Source organism: Bombina bombina, chromosome 12 (assembly GCF_027579735.1).
Source record: "Bombina bombina isolate aBomBom1 chromosome 12, aBomBom1.pri, whole genome shotgun sequence".
Lineage (NCBI taxonomy): Eukaryota > Metazoa > Chordata > Amphibia > Anura > Bombinatoridae > Bombina > Bombina bombina.
Genome location: NC_069510.1, coordinates 97,178,060 through 97,200,097, shown reverse-complemented (window position 1 = coordinate 97,200,097; position 22,038 = coordinate 97,178,060). Strand labels below are relative to the sequence as shown.

Here is a 22,038-nt window from a genome sequence, read left to right as displayed (position 1 = left end):
AGGGTCAGTGGAGAACATGTCATGCCGGGTCTCCAGTACCTGTCTAACCTGTTCTTGTTGCACCGTCCCTAGCCGCTCATCTAGCTTTAAGTCCCCTACGCCTGCGGGCGCCCTACTCCACCCGGGTAGCTCCGGCATGGAGAGACTCTTCGAGTCCTCCATGGCTGGAGCACATATGGCAGCTACCTCCTCTGGCCTCACCTGGTATGCCTTCAGCATGTTCACATGGAAGGTCTGGTGGAACTCATTCATCTGAACATTTGGCTACCAGGTAGGTAGTATCGCAAAGCTGTTCTATCGCTCAATAGGGTCCCTGCCAAGCAGCCTGCAGCTTGTCTCTTGGTCAGTTTTAGGGCCAGGACCTTCTGCCCCACTTCTAGGGTGCGGCTACGAGCATTGCGGTCGTACCACCGCTTCTGCCTACCTTGGGCAACCTGAAGGTTCTCTCGCACTCTGTCGGCGAGGTCCTTTAGCTGGTCCCTGAATTCCAGGATGTACCCTACAATGGAGGGTCCCTCCTCCCCAACAGATTCTTCCCAGTGGGCTCTAAGCAGGTCCAGGGGCCCCCTCACCCGCTGGACATACACCAACTCAAAGGGGGAAAATCCAGTAGATACCTGGGGCACCTCCCTGTAAGCGAACAGGTGCGGCAGGTATCTCTCCCAGTCCTTGTAAGAGGCTGATAACGTTCGAAGCAACTGCTTCAGCGTCCCATTAAACCTCTTGCACAACCTGTTAGTCTGAGGGTGATATGGAGTGCTTGGCAGAGGTCTTATCCCACAAAGCCTCCATAGCTGCTGGGTGAGCTCAGCAGTAAACAGATTACCTTGGTCCGAGATGATCTACTGGTGGAAACCCACTCTGGCTGTTAGCAGTGCATCAACTACTATCCAGGCCTGGATGTTGACCAGGGGGATTGCCTCCGGGCACCGAGTAGCGTAGTCCACTAACGTCAGTATATATATCTCTTTTTGCTGAACGGTTCATCAATGATAGGGAGGGGATGCAGGGAGGCTTTGGAGTGGTCCCCGTCTTCCCTACTCTCTGACAGTACTGCCTAATGTCCCCCGTAACCCCTGGCCAGAAGAAGTTCAGGGTAAGTCGGTGGTGGGTCTTAGTAATCCCTAGATGTCCTGTCAGGGGAATGTCGTGCCCTATGCGTAGCAGGTCGTACCAATACTTTTGTGGTAGTAAAATAATAAGTGAAAAACAAAACAAAACAATAAATACAAAATGTAAGGATATATTGTATATTATCCGTGGGATTTTCTTCAATATTGGTGATTCAAGTGGTTTCTTGCCTCAAATAAAGCAAAAACATGAAAATATAGTGTAATAAATTTTAGACAAATGGCGATTTCACACAGGTTATCCCGCCAAAGGGGTTACTCACACTTTTCAGAGCCAAGCAAGCTCTGGAGTAGACACACACCTGGTTTTATACTGCCAGGTACCCAGTATAACACCAATCGCAGGCCGCTGCTAAAAAGTATAAAAAAACCCACAAATGAACCCTCTTACATAAAGTCAGATATTCATATCACATTAAGGAAAATAATTTATAAAATATTTCTGCCCTTTTTCAATATGGAGTCCTTGTGTACTAATAAGGAGATTTTGAGGATTTGCCAGTCTTAAAAATGGAGGACGGAACATTTGAATTTCGACATATGATGCTATTACCATTGACCAATGGGAGGATCAGCCTCCATACATAACCATCAGAGGAGAAGACATACACAATCTCACTTCCTTGAAAAAGCTGTGCGCTTATGTACGTCGGAACGCCATAGCCACACCCTTACGATCAGTCACCAGGACAGGTATTGAGTGTATCACTAACCCGGCGATTGTGAGCATAGCCATTTGGCACGCCATCCGCCTCCATCCGAGAAGTGTGTTGTGATTTTACTTCCACTTTACATTGCACGTGGACAGATACCCAAGTGACTTTATGTAAGAGGGTTCATTTGTGGCTTTTTTATATGTTTTTAAAATAAATGTTATTTACCTAAAGCAGCGGCCTGCGATTGGTGTTATACTGGGTACCTGGCAGTATAAAACCAGGTGTGCGTCTACTCCAGAGCTTGGGTGGCTCTGTAAAGTGTGAGTAACCCCTTGGCGGGATCACCTGTGTGAAATCACCATTTGTCTTAAATGTTTTACACTATATTTTCTTGTTTTTGTTTTATTTGAGGCAAGAAACTACTTGAATCACCAAATGCCACGGATCATATATATCCTTAAAGGGACAGTCTAGTCAAAATTATTCAGATAGGAGATGTAATTTTAACCCCTTAATGACCACGGCACTTTTCCATTTTCTGTCCGTTTGGGACCAAGGCTGTTTTTACATTTTCTATGGTGTTTGTGTTTAGCTGTAATTTTCCTCTTACTCATTTACTGTACCCACACATATTATATACAAGTAGCACTTTGCTATTTCCAAACCACTTTTTTTCAAAAATAGCGCTAGTTACATTGGAACAAAGTATTGATCTAGGCCCATTTTGATATATTTCATGCCACCATTTCACCGCCAAATGCGATCAAATAAAAAAAATTGTTCACTTTTTCACAATTTTTTTTCACAAACTTTAGGATTCTCACTGAATTTATTTACAAACCAATTGTGCAATTATGGCACAAATGGTTGTAAATGCTTCTCTGGGATCCCCTTTGTTCAGAAATAGCAGACATATGGTTTTGGCGTTGCTTTTTGGTAATTAGAAGACAGCTAAATGCCACTGCGCACCACACGTGTATTATGCCAAGCAGTGAAGGGGTTAATTGGGGAGCATGTAGGGAGCTTGTAGGGTTAATTTTAGCTTTGGTGTAGTGTAGTAGACAACCCAAAGTATTGATCTAGGCCAATTTTGGTATATTTTATGCCACCGTTTCACCGCCAAATGCGATCAAATAAAAAAAAAAACGTTACATTTTTCACAATTTTAGGTTTCTCACTAAAATTATTTACAAACAGCTTGTGCAATTATGGCACAAATTGTTGTAAATGCTTCTCTGGGATCCCCTTTGTTCAGAAATAGCAGACATATATGGCTTTGGCGTTGCTTTTTGGTAATTAGAAGGCCGCTAAATGCCGCTGCGCATCACACGTGTATAATGGCTAGCAGTGAAGGGGTTAATTAGGGAGCTTGTAGGGAGTTTGTAGGGTTAATTTTAGCTTTAGTGTAGTGTAGTAGACAACCCAAAGTATTGATCTAGGCCCATTTTGGTATATTTCATGCCACCATTTCACCGCCAAATGCGATCAAATAAAATAAATTGTTCACTTTTTCACAAACTTTTTCACAAACTTTAGGTTTCTCAATGAAATTATTTACAAACAACGTGTGCAATTATGGCACAAATGGCTGTAAATGCTTCTCTGTGATCCCCTTTGTTGTGAAATAGCAGACTTATATGGCTTTGGCGTTGCTTTTTGGTAATTAGAAGGCCGCTAAATGCAGCTGCGCATCACACATGTATTATGGCTAGCAGTGAAAGGGTTAATTAGGTAGCTTGTAGGGAGCTTGCAGGGTTAATTTTAGCTTTAGTGTAGAGATCAGCCTCCCACCTGACACATCCCACCCCCTGATCCCTCCCAAACAGCTCCCTTCCCTCCCCGACCCCACTATTGTCCCTGCCATCTTAAGTACTGGCAGAAAGTCTACCAGTACTAAAATAAAATCTCTCTTGTAATTTATTTTTTTTAAGCATATTTACATATGCTTCTGTGTAGGATCCCCCTTAGCCCCCAACCTCCCTGATCCCCCCCCCCAAACAGTTCTCTAACCCTCTCCCTCTAACCTATTAGGATCCATCTTGGGTACTGGCAGCTGTCTGCCAGTACCCAGTTTACAAAAAAAGGATTTTTTTTTTATTTAAATTTTATTTTTCTGTAGTGTAGCTTCACCCCCCAAACGATCAACCCCCCACCCCCTCCCAGATCCTTTAGATCATTTATAATTTTATTTTATTAACCCCCTCTCTTCCACTTTGCTGCTATGCATTTTCCGTAGCATAGTGGTTCCCACCTGCTCCCTCCCTGTTCACGCGACCGCCCACCACCCCATGCACGCGCGCGCACGTCCGTGCATGCCCCCGGCAATCCCGCCCCCCTCTCAGTAGAAGGACCCATCGATGGCCGCCCACCCGCCTCCCATCCACCAACGATTGCGGACATTGATGGCCAATGCAGAGAGGGCCACAGAGTGGCTCTCTCTGCACCGGAGTTGTAAAAAAGGTTATTGCAGGATGCCTCGATATCGAGGCATCCTGCAATAACCGGAAAGCGGCTGGAAGCGATCAGGATCGCTTCCAGCTGCTTTCCAGACTGACGACGTACAGGGTACGTCCTCGGTCGTTAAGGGTATTTTTTAGAGGACGTACCCTGTACGTCGTCGGTCGTTAAGGGGTTAATCAACTTTCCAATTTACTTTTATTATCAAATTTGCTTTGTTTTCTTGTTATTCTTAGTTGAAACTAAACCTAGGTAGACTCATATGCTAATTTCTAAGCCCTTGAGGGCTGCCTCTTATCACATGTTTTTTTAAATTGCTTTAACAACAGGAGACTGTGGGCCATATAGATAACACTGTGTTCAGGCACAGGGAGTAATTTAGGAGTTTGCACAACACAATGCTAAATGCAACTCAATAGATTTTATATAGTCACAGTCATGTGATCAGGGGGCTGTCAGAAGGTTCTTAGATACAAGGTAATCAGAGAGGTAAAAAGTGTTGGTTCTGCAAAACTGGGGAAGGGGTAATAAAGGGATTATCTGTCTTTTAAAACAATAACAATTCTATGGTAGACTGTCCCTTTAAATTTTGTATTTATTGTTTTGCTTTGTTTGTTACTTTTTATTTTACTTTTACTATTGCACTAAGTGAAATTTGTACTTATTTGTTTACAATATTTTTGTGGTACCACCAATTGTCACTTGGACATCTGCCTATTCCCACCACCCTCGGTAACCCGGTATAAGAGTCCTCAGTCCCACTCAAAGCGGCCCTCTCCTAGCCCACCTGGGTCGGTCCCCGCCCGGGCCCTGTAGGAGGCTAACGTCGGGTCACTTAATGTCTCCTGAGCAAAGTCGAAGGGGGAAGCCCAGAGGACGGGGTAACTGGTCGGGATAGTAGTCGGGTAGGGTTGACTAACCTGGGTCCCAGGAGGTGTCCCAGATCATTCCCTAGCAACACCTCCGCTGGCAAGTAGCTCATGACGCCCACGAGAACTGGTTCCCCAATCCCAGTGGACCCTGGCTGTGGGGATTCGGAGCACCTTACCCCCAGCCACTCGAACTGTAAATAATTTCCGGGTCTGGTCCGAACTGGTGACCAGGTGTGGCTTGACAAGGGTAATGGTGGCCCCGCTGTCCCATAATCCTGTAAATCCACACTGGCTGGCGATGATGCGGACGGTTGTAGCTAGTGGCTGCTTGTACTGGGTCTACTTCATGTAGAACCCCGAATTCCTCTTCGGCCCAAGCGGTGGGGTCCGTGGCCTCATATCGTCCAGTACGGCTCCCTTCATAGCCTTCTGGATCTCCAGCATCTTGAGGTGGGTAGTGTCAGCAATTATCTGTATGATGATCTCCTGGGGTGGGCTGGTCCCATAGAGCGCCAGCCGCCACTAGATTTTCCTCTGGACTTCGGACATCTCAGTCCCCCCAGTTGAGGGCTCGCTGGCTTGGTCACTGCCCTGGTTACTGCCAGACTAACTGGCCTGATCGCTGGCTCGATCACCTTCCATCCGATAATTGTTGCCTTGGATTTGTTGCTGGCCACTTGTCCACGAACTTCCAGCAAATCTTTAAGGGTACTTCTTTTAAGTCCAGAGTACCGCTGCTCCATCCGAAGGGACCCTGGTGGTGGTTTGGATGTAGAAGAAAGCATCCCACCGCTGACAAACAGTTGTTATGGTCTCCGGCTACCCCGAATTGGTAGCTCTGCCAAAAGGGTCCTTCCTTTACCTGGAACCGGTAGCTGTAGAGTGGAGAAAGTGATTTTAGCCTGAGCCCACCCCAATAACCAGTATTAAGGTGAAACACAAACAGACTTTATTGGGAAAACACACAGCTTATATACAAATTTGCCATCTTGATAAAAGCCTTATCTGATCCCAAGATTCCCGCCCCTCCAGACAGCCTGGCACCCCCATAAGAACAATAGGCACATAGAGATCCCACAGTACCTAGGTCGCAATCTCGGGGTGATCCCAAGGGAGCGGCGGCTATTCCCAGGTACCATGGTAGAGCTCCACGCTCCAAGTTGTCCTAGTCCAAAAAGCGTCATGATCCGTCACTGGGGTCCGGAGCGGCAGCTGATCAAAGGTATATGATAGAAATGAGCAGTGATTTTATTCCTTCGGCTGCTAGCAACACACAAATCAATAATTGTACCTTGATCACTGCCAGTAATACACATTAAAGTGCCATAAAACATGTTGAGATCTGTGTATATCCTAAAAGGGCCAATTAATTAAAATAGTTAGCGTAAAAATTTTTTTTTTTTCAAAAATAAGCAAAAATAATTACATAGCCATGCTGTCTGGAGCAGTCTGCTCCACCCCCTTATCAGTGTCTTTTAACACCCCCATGACTGCCAGTAATAATAAGTCATTATTTTTAACCTCTTTGCTGCCGGTAACTAAGTAATACATATGCCACTCAGGAAACTTTAAAACAAAAAAATAATAATAATGGACATTTAGGTGTCTAGTATTTTTTGTATAGAATTAACTCTACAGCCTGTTGAAAAACAGAACTGTCCAGTTGTATACCTGGCAACCCTATATACATATAGCTTGCTCCCTCATTACCCTATACATATCTTGCCCCCTCCTGATGCTATACACATATATTGCCCCTCCTGATGCTATACACATATATTGCCCTCTCCTGATGCTATACACATATATTTCCCCTCCTGATGCTATACACATATCTTGCTCCCTCCTGATGCTAATCATGCTATACACATATCTTGCCCCTCCTGATGCTATACACATATCTTGCTCCCTCCTGATGCTATACACATATCTTGCTCCCTCCTGATGCTAATCATGCTATACACATATCTTGCTCCCTCCTGATGCTAATCATGCTATACACATATCTTGCTCCCTCCTGATGCTATACACATTTTGCTCCCTCCTGATGCTAATCATGCTATACACATATCTTGCTCCCTCCTGATGCTATACACATTTTGCTCCCTCCTGATGCTAATCATGCTATACACATATCTTGCTCCCTCCTGATGCTATACACATATCTTGCTCCCTCCTGATGCTATACACATATCTTGCTCCCTCCTGATGCTAATCATGCTATACACATATCTTGCCCCTCCTGATGCTATACACATATCTTGCTCCCTCCTGATGCTAATCATGCTATACACATATCTTGCTCCCTCCTGATGCTAATCATGCTATACACATATCTTGCTCCCTCCTGATGCTATAGACATATTTTGCCAGTAATACACATTAAAGTGCCATAAAACATGTTGAGATCTGTGTATATCCTAAAAGGGCCAATTAATTAAAATAGTTAGCGTAAAAAATTTTTTTTTTTCAAAAATAAGCAAAAATAATTACATAGCCATGCTGTCTGGAGCAGTCTGCTCCACCCCCTTATCAGTGTCTTTTAACACCCCCATGACTGCCAGTAATAATAAGTCATTATTTTTAACCTCTTTGCTGCCGGTAACTAAGTAATACATATGCCACTCAGGAAACTTTAAAACAAAAAAATAATAATAATGGACATTTAGGTGTCTAGTATTTTTTGTATAGAATTAACTCTACAGCCTGTTGAAAAACAGAACTGTCCAGTTGTATACCTGGCAACCCTATATACATATAGCTTGCTCCCTCATTACCCTATACATATCTTGCCCCCTCCTGATGCTATACACATATATTGCCCCTCCTGATGCTATACACATATATTGCCCTCTCCTGATGCTATACACATATATTTCCCCTCCTGATGCTATACACATATCTTGCTCCCTCCTGATGCTAATCATGCTATACACATATCTTGCCCCTCCTGATGCTATACACATATCTTGCTCCCTCCTGATGCTATACACATATCTTGCTCCCTCCTGATGCTAATCATGCTATACACATATCTTGCTCCCTCCTGATGCTAATCATGCTATACACATATCTTGCTCCCTCCTGATGCTATACACATTTTGCTCCCTCCTGATGCTAATCATGCTATACACATATCTTGCTCCCTCCTGATGCTATACACATTTTGCTCCCTCCTGATGCTAATCATGCTATACACATATCTTGCTCCCTCCTGATGCTATACACATATCTTGCTCCCTCCTGATGCTATACACATATCTTGCTCCCTCCTGATGCTAATCATGCTATACACATATCTTGCCCCTCCTGATGCTATACACATATCTTGCTCCCTCCTGATGCTAATCATGCTATACACATATCTTGCTCCCTCCTGATGCTAATCATGCTATACACATATCTTGCTCCCTCCTGATGCTATAGACATATTTTGCTCCCTCCTGATGCTATACACATATCTTGCTCCCTCCTGATGCTAATCATGCTATACACATATCTTGCTCCCTCCTGATGCTATAGACATATTTTGCTCCCTCCTGATGCTAATCATGCTATACACATATCTTGCTCCCTCCTGATGCTATACACATATCTTGCTCCCTCCTGATGCTTTACACATATCTTGCTCCCTCCTGATGCTATACACATATCTTGCTCCCTCCTGATGCTAATCATGCTATACACATATATTGCCTCCTCCTGATGCAATACACATATCTTGCCCCCTCCTGATGCTATACACATATCTTGCCCCCTCCTGATGCTAATCATGCTATACACATATCTTGCTCCCTCCTGATGCTAAACACATATCTTGCCCCCTCCTGATGCTAATCATGCTATACACATATCTTGCTCCCTCCTGATGCTATACACATATATTGCCCCCTCCTGATGCTATACACATATATTGCCCCCTCCTGATGCTATACACATATCTTGCTCCCTCCTGATGCTATACACATATATTGCCCCCTTCTGATGTTATACACATATCTTGCCCCCTCCTGATGCTATACACATATCTTGCTCCCTCCTGATGCTATACACATATATTGCCCCCTCCTGATGCTATACACATATATTGCCCCCTCCTGGTGCTATACACATATCTTGCTCCCTCCTGATGCTATACACATATCTTGCCCCCTCCTGATGCTATACACATATCTTGCTCCCTCCTGATGCTATACACATATCTTGCCCCCTCCTGATGCTAATCATGCTATACACATATCTTGCCCCCTCCTGATGCTATACACATATATTGCCCCCTCCTGATGCTATACACATATATTGCCCCCTCCTGATGCTATACACATATCTTGCCCCCTCCTGATGCTATACACATATCTTGCTCCCTCCTGATGCTATACACATATCTTGCTCCCTCCTGATGCTATACACATATATTGCCCCCTCCTGATGCTAAACACATATCTTGCCCCCTCCTGATGCTAATCATGCTTTACACATATGTTGCCCCCTCCTGATGCTATACACATATCTTGACCCCTCCTGATGCTATACACATATCTTGCCCCCTCCTGATGCTATACACATATCTTGCCCCCTCTTGATGCTATACACATATCTTGCCCCCTCCTGATGCTATACACATATCTTGCTCCCTCAGACATCCCAACCTGCAAAAACTAATTTCAGGGAGGTGGCTTCTCCCGCTACTGCGCCGCCACCCCCCTTCCCAGTTATAAATTGGACACCTTGAAACCCTAAATAAGATAGAGACTTATTAAAATAGCTTCCAACTAAAGTCACATTAAAAAAGTAGTTTTATTGCACAACCACATACAACAAACCTATTTTCCAGTGATCGTACACTTGTTGAATGCTCAAATATTTTAGAATACGAAGTTTAATTACGTGCAGTAAATAAGGTATTTGTATTTTATTTTATTAAAATCAATGGGGGCTTTCTGGTTACTGATGCGTGCTTTGAGGGTTCTATAACGTCCCAGTGACTAAAGGCATTCCTTAAAGAAACACTTTTCCGGATTTGGGCCACATTGGATCATAGTACTTGGAGTTTCAGGGAGATTGCACTCCATTTGCTGGCATCAGGGAGCCGCTATTACAATCAGGGAGACTCCCTGAAGTTCAGGGAGACTTGGGATGTCTGCTCCCTCCTGATGCTAATCATGCTATACATATATCTTGCTCCCTCCTGATGCTATACACATATCTTGCTCCCTCCTGATGCTATACACATATCTTGCTCCCTCCTGATGCTATACACATATCTTGCTCCCTCCTGATGCTTTACACATATCTTGCTCCCTCCTGATGCTATACACATATCTTGCTCCCTCCTGATGCTATACACATATCTTGCTCCCTCCTGATGCTATACACATATCTTGCTCCCTCCTGATGCTTTACACATATCTTGCTCCCTCCTGATGCTATACACATATCTTGCTCCCTCCTGATGCTATACACATATCTTGCCCCCTCCTGATGCTATACACATATCTTGCTCCCTCCTGATGCTAATTATGCTATACACATATCTTGCTCCCTCCTGATGCTAATCATGCTATACACATATCTTGCTCCCTCCTGATGCTATACACATATCTTGCTCCCTCCTGATGCTAATCATGCTATACACATATCTTGCTCCCTCCTGATGCTAATCATGCTATACACATATCTTGCTCCCTCCTGATGCTAATCATGCTATACACATATCTTGCTCCCTCCTGATGCTATACACATATCTTGCTTCCTCCTGATACTAATCATGCTATACACATATATTGCCCCTCCTGATGCTATACACATATATTGCCCCTCCTGATGCTATACACATATATTGCCCCCTCCTGATGCTATACACATATCTTGCTCTCTCCTGATGCTATACACATATATTGCCCCTCCTGATGCTAAACACATATCTTGCCCCCTCCTGATGCTATACACATATATTGCCCCTCCTGATGCTTTACACATATCTTGCCCCCTCCCAATGCTATCATGCTATACACATATCTTGCTCCCTCCTGATGCTAATCATGCTTTACACATATCTTGCTCCCTCCTGATGCTAATCATGCTTTACACATATCTTGCTCCCTCCTGATGCTAATCATGCTATACACATATCTTGCTCCCTCCTGATGCTATACACATATCTTGCTCCCTCCTGATGCTATACACATATATTGTGCCCTCCTGATGCAATACACATATCTTGCTTCCTCCTGATGCTAATCATGCTATACACATATATTGCCCCTCCTGATGCTATACACATATATTGCCCCTCCTGATGCTATACACATATATTGCCCCCTCCTGATGCTATACACATATCTTGCTCCCTCCTGATGCTATACACATATATTGCCCCTCCTGATGCTAAACACATATCTTGCCCCCTCCTGATGCTAATCATGCTTTACACATATCTTGCTCCCTCCTGATGCTAATCATGCTATACACATATCTTTCTCCCTCCTGATGCAATACACATATCTTGCTTCCTCCTGATGCTAATCATGCTATACACATATATTGCCCCTCCTGATGCTATACACATATATTTCCCCCTCCTGATGCTATACACATATATTGCCCCCTCCTGATGCTATACACATATCTTGCTCCCTCCTGATGCTATACACATATCTTGCTCCCTCCTGATGCTATACACATATCTTGCCCCCTCCTGATGCTAATCATGCTATACACATATATTGCCCCTCCTGATGCTATACACATATATTGCCCCTCCTGATGCTATACGCATATATTGCCCCTCCTGATGCTATACACATATCTTGCTCCCTCCTGATGCTATACACATATATTGCTCCCTCCTGATGCTAAACACATATCTTGCCCCCTCCTGATGCTAATCATGCTTTACACATATCTTGCTCCCTCCTGATGCTAATCATGCTATACACATATCTTGCCCCCTCCTGATGCTATACACATATCTTGCTCCCTCTTGATGCTATACACATATATTGCTCCCTCCTGATGCTAAACACATATCTTGCCCCCTCCTGATGCTAATCATGCTTTACACATATCTTGCTCCCTCCTGATGCTAATCATGCTATACACATATCTTGCCCCCTCCTGATGTTATACACATTTCTTGCTCCCTCCTGATGCTATACACATATCTTGCTCCCTCCTGCTGCTATACACATATCTTGCTCCCTCCTGATGTTATACACATATCTTTCTCCCTCCTGATGCTATACACATATCTTGCCCCCTCCTGATGCTATACACATATCTTGCCCCCTCCTGATGCTATACACATATCTTGCTCCCTCCTGATGCTAATTATGCTTTACACATATCTTGCTCCCTCCTGATGCTAATCATGCTATACACATATCTTTCTCCCTCCTGATGCTATACACATATCTTGCTCCCTCCTGATGCTAATCATGCTATACACATATCTTGCTCCCTCCTGATGCTATACACATATATTGCCCCTCCTGATGCTATACACATATATTGCCCCCTCATGATGCTATACACATATCTTGCTCCCTCCTGATGCTAATCATGCTATACACATATCTTTCTCCCTCCTGATGCTATACACATATCTTGCTCCCTCCTGATGCTAATCATGCTATACACATATCTTGCTCCCTCCTGATGCTATACACATATCTTGCCCCCTCCTGATGCTATACACATATCTTGCTCCCTCCTGATGCTAATTATGCTATACACATATCTTTCTCCCTCCTGATGCTATACACATATCTTGCCCCCTCCTGATGCTATACACATATCTTGCCCCCTCCTGATGCTATACACATATCTTGCTCCCTCCTGATGCTAATTATGCTATACACATATCTTGCTCCCTCCTGATGCTAATCATGCTATACACATATCTTTCTCCCTCCTGATGCTATACACATATCTTGCTCCCTCCTGATGCTAATCATGCTATACACATATCTTGCTCCCTCCTGATGCTATACACATATATTGCCCCTCCTGATGCTATACACATATATTGCCCCCTCCTGATGCTATACACATATCTTGCTCCCTCCTGATGCTAATCATGCTATACACATATCTTTCTCCCTCCTGATGCTATACACATATCTTGCTCCCTCCTGATGCTAATCATGCTTTACACATATCTTGCTCCCTCCTGATGCTAATCATGCTATACACATATCTTGCTCCCTCCTGATGCTATACACATATCTTGCTCCCTCCTGATGCTATACACATATATTGTGCCCTCCTGATGCAATACACATATCTTGCTTCCTCCTGATGCTAATCATGCTATACACATATATTGCCCCTCCTGATGCTATACACATATATTGCCCCTCCTGATGCTATACACATATATTGCCCCCTCCTGATGCTATACACATATCTTGCTCCCTCCTGATGCTATACACATATATTGCCCCTCCTGATGCTAAACACATATCTTGCCCCCTCCTGATGCTAATCATGCTTTACACATATCTTGCTCCCTCCTGATGCTAATCATGCTATACACATATCTTTCTCCCTCCTGATGCAATACACATATCTTGCTTCCTCCTGATGCTAATCATGCTATACACATATATTGCCCCTCCTGATGCTATACACATATATTGCCCCCTCCTGATGCTATACACATATATTGCCCCCTCCTGATGCTATACACATATCTTGCTCCCTCCTGATGCTATACACATATCTTGCTCCCTCCTGATGCTATACACATATCTTGCCCCCTCCTGATGCTAATCATGCTATACACATATATTGCCCCTCCTGATGCTATACACATATATTGCCCCTCCTGATGCTATACGCATATATTGCCCCTCCTGATGCTATACACATATCTTGCTCCCTCCTGATGCTATACACATATATTGCTCCCTCCTGATGCTAAACACATATCTTGCCCCCTCCTGATGCTAATCATGCTTTACACATATCTTGCTCCCTCCTGATGCTAATCATGCTATACACATATCTTGCCCCCTCCTGATGCTATACACATATCTTGCTCCCTCTTGATGCTATACACATATATTGCCCCCTCCTGATGCTATACACATATATTGCCCCCTCCTGATGTTATACACATTTCTTGCTCCCTCCTGATGCTATACACATATCTTGCTCCCTCCTGATGCTATACACATATCTTGCTCCCTCCTGATGTTATACACATATCTTTCTCCCTCCTGATGCTATACACATATCTTGCCCCCTCCTGATGCTATACACATATCTTGCTCCCTCCTGATGCTAATTATGCTATACACATATCTTGCTCCCTCCTGATGCTAATCATGCTATACACATATCTTTCTCCCTCCTGATGCTATACACATATCTTGCTCCCTCCTGATGCTAATCATGCTATACACATATCTTGCTCCCTCCTGATGCTATACACATATCTTGCTCCCTCTTGATGCTATACACATATCTTGCCCCCTCCTGATGCTAATCATGCTATACACATATCTTGCCCCCTCCTGATGCTATACACATATCTTGCCCCCTCCTGATGCTAATCATGCTATACACATATCTTGCCCCCTCCTGATGCTATACACATATCTTGCTCCCTCCTGATGCTAATCATGCTATACACATATCTTGCCCCCTCCTGATGCTATACACATATCTTGCTCCCTCCTGATGCTAATTATGCTATACACATATCTTGCTCCCTCCTGATGCTAATCATGCTATACACATATCTTGCTCCCTCCTGATGCTATACACATATCTTGCCCCCTCCTGATGCTAATCATGCTATACACATATCTTGCTCCCTCTGCTATACACATATCTTGCTCCCTCCTGATGCTATACACATGCTTTTCTGCCTCCTTGCCCTAAATAAATCGTTTTACATTTATATTTTCTCCCTTTTTTGCCCTATACATGTGCCTAGGCACAGATCACCAGATAGCACCTAGAAGTGCATGGATGCTGCTGAGCCTACCTAGGTATGCTTTTCAACAAAGGATAACAAGCAAAGTAAATATGATAAAATAAATAAATTGAAGTATCTTAAAATCACGTTCTGTTTAATATGAAACTATTTAAATACATTTTTTCCTATTCGCACATATGGTAACAAAAGTGTCACAATAAAGGGGAAATTATTGTGTGTGGGGGGGGGGGGTTCATACAAATTACAGGAAAAAAAACCAGACTAAATAAATAATTAAGTGCATTGCAAACTTTTTCACTAAGCATAAATTAAACATTTTGAGAAATTACATTTTTAGTTTGCAGTCCCTTTAGTTTTCAATCTACTGTGACCCCAAAGGAACAAATATTCATCCCCAAAATAGGCTTTTATTATAACATCATATTAACATACAACTTATGGCCTGAGTTAGTGATAACATGGTATACCCTGTCTTACTGTGATATGTTGTTATATCATGACTCAAGGATATGTTATATCATGACACAGTGGTATGTTCTATCCTGACACACATATGTTGTTACATCCTGACACAGAGATTGCTACATTCATGACTGACGTTATTATTTCACGACACAGAGCTATGCTGTTATATTCTGTTATATACATATGTTGTTATATCCTCCTGACACAGTTACCAACCGTCCCTAGCATTGTCTGCGTGTTAGAAACTAATAAAGTTTATAAAAAGTTTAGTTTGCGTGTCAAGTCTCCTTCTGACTAAATCTAGATGTCACGGGAAGTAGGGGCGTGTCTAATGCAGTAGCAGTTTACTTCTGCAGCTAGAGGTAGGTGACGTGTGTAATTCTGGCGTCAGTTCTGTACTAAAGCTCGGGGTTTTACCCCAGGCTTTTAGCGCAGCTCTTTACTACAGCCCGGGGCTTCAGTTCATGGCTAAAACTTAACTAACTACTTACTCCCTGGCTGGGCTTCAGCTCAGGCCCATAGTTTAGCTCCTTACCGCAGTTCAGAACAAGGTTTCTAAACTCGGTCCTGTATTCCATAGGCTACTCTTATGGTGCCCCTTCACATACACACGTATATTAGCTCTCCCCTCAGGCAGCCCCCTCGCCAACACACAAGGCTACTAGCCATTCTCTCAGTCATCCCCCTACTTACACACATAGCTACTTGCCCTCCGCTTAGGTAGTCCCCTCACTTTAGGGAGCCCTCTCTTATACACACATGGCTATTAGCCCTACCATCGTGCAATTCCTTCACTTACACACTTGGTTATTAGCTCCTACAACCCCTACACACATGGCTAATAACTCTCACCTCAGACAGCCCCCTCTTATACACACATGACAGGGTGTTCCCCTCACCTATATACACATGTTCTAGCCCTCTTCTAATGTTTCCTCTCACCTATACACATGGCTACTATCCCTCCCCTCATGTGGTCCCTTCCTCTATACACGGTTACTAGCCCTCCTGTCATGTGGTCCCTTCCCCTATACACATGGCTACTATCCCTCCCCTCATGTGGTCCCTTCCCCTATACACATGGCTAATAACTCTCACCTCAGACAGCCCCCTCTTATACACACATGACAGGGTGTTCCCCTCACCTATATACACATGTTCTAGCCCTCTTCTAATGTTTCCTCTCACCTATACACATGGTTACTTGCCCTTCCCTCATGTAAACCCTTCACCTATACACATGGCTACTATCCCTCCCCTCATGTGGACCCTTCTATACACGGCTACTATCCCTCCCCTCATGTGGTCCCTTCCCCTATACACGGCTACTAGCCCTCCTGTCATGTGGTCCCTTCCCCATACACATGGCTACTATCCCTCCCCTCATGTGGTCCCTTCCCCTATACACATGGCTACTATCCCTCCCCTCATGTGGTCCCTTCCCCTATACACGGCTACTATCCCTCCCCTCATGTAAGCCCTTCACCTATACACATGGCTACTATCCCTCCCCTCATGTGGTCCCTTCTATACACGGCTACTATCCCTCCCCTCATGTGGTCCCTTCCCCTATACACGGCTACTAGCCCTCCTGTCATGTGGTCCCTTCCCCTATACACATGGCTACTATCCCTCCCCTCATGTGGTCCCTTCCTCTATACACATGGCTACTATCCCTCCCCTCATGTGGTCCCTTCCCCTATACACGGCTACTATCCCTCCCCTCATGTGGTCCCTTCCCCTATACACATGGCTACTATCCCTCCCCTCATGTGGTCCCTTCCCCTATACACATGGCTACTATCCCTCCCCTCATGTGGTCCCTTCCCCTATACACATGGCTACTAGCCCTCCCCTCATGTGGTCCCTTCCCCTATACACATGGCTACTAGCCCTCCCCTCATGTGGTCCCTTCCCCTATACACATGGCTACTATCCCTCCCCTCATGTGGTCCCTTCCTCTATACACGGTTACTAGCCCTCCTGTCATGTGGTCCCTTCCCCTATACACATGGCTGCTATCCCTCCCCTCATGTGGTCCCTTCCCCTATACACGGCTACTAGCCCTCCTGTGATGTGGTCCCTTCCCCTATACACAGGGTTACTATCCCTCCCCTCATGTGGTCCCTTCCCCTATACACATGGTTACTAGCCCTCCCCTCATGTGGTCCCTTCACCTATACACATGGTTATGAGCCCTCACCTCACATGCTTCTTTCACTTATATGCATGGCTACTAGCCCTCCTGTCATGTGGTCCCTTCACCTATATGCATGGCTACTAGCCCTCCTGTCATTTGGTCCCTTCACCTATATGCATGGCTACTAGCCCTCCTGTCATGTGGTCCCTTCACCTATACACGTGGCTACTAGCCCTCCTGTCAGGTGGTCCCTTCACCTACACACATGGCTACTAGCCCTCCTGTCATGTGGTCCCTTCACCTATATGCATGGCTACTAGCCCTTCTGTCATGTTGTCCCTTCACCTATACACATGGCTACTAGCCCTCCCCTCGTGTGGTCCCACTCACCTACACACATGGCTACTAGCCCTCCCCTCATGTGGTCCCCCTCACCTACACACATGGCTACTATTTCCCCTTTTTGGACAGCTGCTCACGTATGTACCGTGGCTAGTGAGTGCACTCGTACAGCTTGGCCTGGTGTGGAGTTGTACCCTGCTCACCTGTCGAAACCTTCCTAGGTAAATCTGAACTGCTTCTCAATCTAGTGACTTGCCATCTTTGTGGGTGCATATTGTTTCTTCGTTTTGGGTAGTGTATAGTTATACCCTTGTGTTTGTGTTGTTGCATATTGGCTGTAATCTCTACTCTGTCTAGCACATAGCTGACCCCTGGTCTAGATTCTGACCCTTGCTAGTACATTCTATCTTCTGATTATACTCCGTTACCATGATTACATGTCAGATGATGCTTAGAATGGTTTTCTTCTATAGTGAGTTACAGGAAGTTACAGCATCTGCATTTTGTCATGCAGTGTTTAGTTTGCTAAGTAGTCCACGTTTATACTGGATTTTCTGGATTTACGCAATATTCAGATCTTGTGCATTAGTTGCTTGAAAAGAATGTGCATTTGTTATCAATAGACACCTTCCGCCTTGTTAATTATTTGCAGTATAAGGCAAACTCAGACGAGCACAAGAATGAGCAGCCCCAGTTAGAGTACAACAGGATTTCGGAGCATTGTAATCATCGGATTACAGACTGATTAGCTAGTGCCTCCTGTGATTCTTGTGCTGTTCCCTTGCAGATTACTGGACCTGTTGAACAATGAGCCTGCAGTGGACGGCAGTTGCGACCTTCCTCTATGCTGAGGTGTTTGCTGTCTTACTTCTGTGTATTCCCTTTATCTCCCCCACCAGGTACACCGTTCATTTCCTAATGCTTTTTATTATATCTGTCATTAACCCTTTGCATGTTTTTAGTCCCATTGGTATAGTCAGTATTAGTGAACTATGAACTTTCACCTTTCTGGGGCGCAGTGTCAGTTTGGCTTTATCATTTTCTCGCCCAGGTGTGTATTCTCACAACTCGGCACTAAGCCACACATGATTGCAGTCAGCAGATATATTCTGTGGTGATGATAAATCAGCCATACCGTTGTCAGTCATACATTTAGGATGAGTTTTCTTTGCTGGAACAAACAGTGCAACCAAATGTTCTTATGCTGTACAGTAATAGATACCATTTCTCGCTTGGTTTACATGCAGCGTCTTCATAATTTTTATTTTTATTTTTTTTATTGGTGCACAAAATACTTTTCAGGTGTTAATTGTAACCCTATTGTGACTACTTGGTAGATTTTTAAATGAAGATTAGCATCTCAGAGTATGTTGATTAGCAACTTGAGCTACCCACCTTCACCTGTGATCAACTCAGTCACAATAGTCTCTCAAATTTATTTACAATATAAACTATTTAATGTACATCTGTGTCATACTTCTATTACTTAAAGGGACAGTAAAGTAAAAAATAAACCAATGATTCAGATTAGAGTATGCCATTTTAAACTATTTCCTAATATACTTGTTATGGAGTTTTTTTTTGGTTTTATTGCCCTCCATTGAAGAGCAAACACAGGAAGGCTCAGGAGCATGCTCTCCTGGGAGCTAGCTGGTCATTGGCGGCTATACACATATGCATCCTGGCATTGGCATACCCAAGGTGTTATGTTACCTCCCAATAGTGTCTCCTAAGACTACTCTTCAGTAAAGAGAAGAAAAACTAATTTGATAATACAAGTAGATTGAATAGTTGCATGCTCTATCTCGGGGATTTTCCAACTTGACCTCAGACCTCCCTAACAGGCCATATTTTCAGGATATCTGAACTGGAGCACAGGTGAAATAATCAGCTAATTAGTAAACATGGTTATTAACCTGCTCTCACCCAAGCTAATCCTGAAAATCTGACCTGATAGGGAGGACAGGTTCTGAATCATATTTTATTATTTTACTGTGCCTTTAATATATTTTTATTCATGTTTTTTTTAACACTATCTTATTTTTATAATTATGAGATTAATATTTTATATTTCAAGTATGGTATATACATATTTATAGATACTGTTTATATAGAAAATATTAGAATAAACATCATTTTTAAAGGGACAGTACTGTAAAATTCTCCTCCCTTTTATGTGTCCCCAATTATCCATTTTACCTGCTGGAGTGTATTTAATTGTTAATTTAAAAATAAAAAACCACCTTTATTTTGTTAGGTGAAATCTGCTTTTGCTTGTTGAAACCACCACCTATACTGGAATTAATATTGCAGTATTGGCTATAGAAAATCTATCTGAAAAGGGTACAGCAGCAGAAATCACCCTCCTAGTGGGAGGTTGTTCCCAGTGCATGAATACATTGTCCCTTTAATGATTTCCCAATGACTTACCAGCAGCATAGCATTACATCTGGCAAAATGCACATTAAGGGGACATCATACTTACAGTACAGGGTCCCTTTAAAGTGAAGATATACTTTGGTGAATGAAAGCCCGTTTTTTAAAAATACTATTAAATACAGGGGCACTTTCATTCATCAAAGTTTACAAAGCAGCCGTTTTGTTAAAAAAATTACCTTTTTTTCTTTTCACAGCTGGAGCAGGTTCCCCCACATAGAGAATCCTCTATTCACACGTCAGCAATGACTAATCCACTCTTCCTCCAATCACAGCATGGCCTCAGGCAATGACTACCCTGGGGGGAAAGCTGTGATTGGAGGAAGCCAGATTAGTCATTGCTGACGTGTGAATAGAGGATCTCTATGTAGGGGAAGCTGCTGTAGCTGTGAAAAGAAAAAAAGGTACATTTTTTAACAAAACGACTGCTTTATAAACTTTGATGAATGAAAGTGCCCCTGTATTTAATAGTATTTTTAAAAAACGGACTTTCATTCACCAAAGTATATCTTCACTTTAAATATCCATATGGTTTAATGGATTATGTGTGTTTTACATTTGGTGCTATTAGTTGTACTAGTTGTAAAGGAGCTTTACACAAAAAGTTAACAAGGTTAATGAAAGCAGAGTGCACCTTTTTAATTTTTCAGCAAATTACTGCAGCTTCAATAAGAAACAAAAACAACCTCTGCTCAGTGCAAAGCAATGATCCACCAGCTGTGTAAAATGCCAGATGGTGTAATCTTTTCCCAGCAGCTGTTTTAATTTATCCAGTAAGCTGTCATTTTAGGCTAGAAAATGACCGCTGTGTTGTTCTTTATGGGCAGTAAGTGTCTTGTGAAAGTGACACAGACCAGTGAATTGTTGTGCAACTCTCATTTTCTGTGACTGCTGTGCTCATTTATTATATATATATATATATATATATATATATATATATATATATATATATATATATATATATATATTTTTTTTAAGTATTTTTGGTAACTAAAATCTCAAGTACTTTATACTATTTGTTGAAAACCACAGATTATTAAGACCCTTCTTAATTATTCTCATGTGTTCAGGCCAGTCTTAAATATATATATTGACTTAGAAATTTGACTTTTTCCTATCTTTAACACTGAGTGGACTAGTAACTTTTTCCCTCTGGGCAAGTAGCTTTTAACCCCTGACTTGTTAACCGTAGTGATAGTTTTCCATACATATATATATATATATATAATCTCTATCAGGGCTCTACAAACCCATGAGCCAGGGAGCCACTGGCTCCTAGAATTTTACCCTGGGCTCCTAACATTTTGGGTTATTCTCCATATATCTATATACAACTACCACTGTCTGGCTCCTAAAAATGTCTGGCTTTTAAATATTCTTACTGGCTCCTAATATAAATAAATATATATATATAATTTTGTCTCTAGCTGTCTTTATTATCAGTGTCTGTGATGTGTGCCAGTTAGGACTGTCACCTCTGTACAGATGTACAGATATTTATTCTAAATATCTATAGAAATCTGTCAGGCTGCTCCATATTATTTTAACTAAAGTTGCCGGCACCATTATTGTGTGTGTATATGCGAGTAATTGT

The 22,038-nt window shown here is 43.1% G+C and overlaps 1 protein-coding gene across 2 annotated transcripts in view; it reads left to right on the top strand.

Moving 5' to 3' along the window:
• The first annotated feature begins 15,810 nt into the window (after positions 1-15,810).
• Positions 15,811-22,038, top strand: part of BCAP31 (B cell receptor associated protein 31) — a 67,542-nt gene continuing 61,314 nt past the window's right edge. The window contains exons 1-2 of one of the 2 annotated variants that reach the window (XM_053695940.1): positions 15,811-15,888; positions 18,796-18,907. In XM_053695940.1, coding sequence (XP_053551915.1) covers positions 18,816-18,907 — 92 coding nt within the window. In that variant the 5' untranslated portion in view covers positions 15,811-15,888; positions 18,796-18,815. Of the gene's footprint in view, positions 15,889-18,664; positions 18,908-22,038 lie in introns of those variants that run through there. The other variant, XM_053695939.1, reaches the window with a different exon arrangement.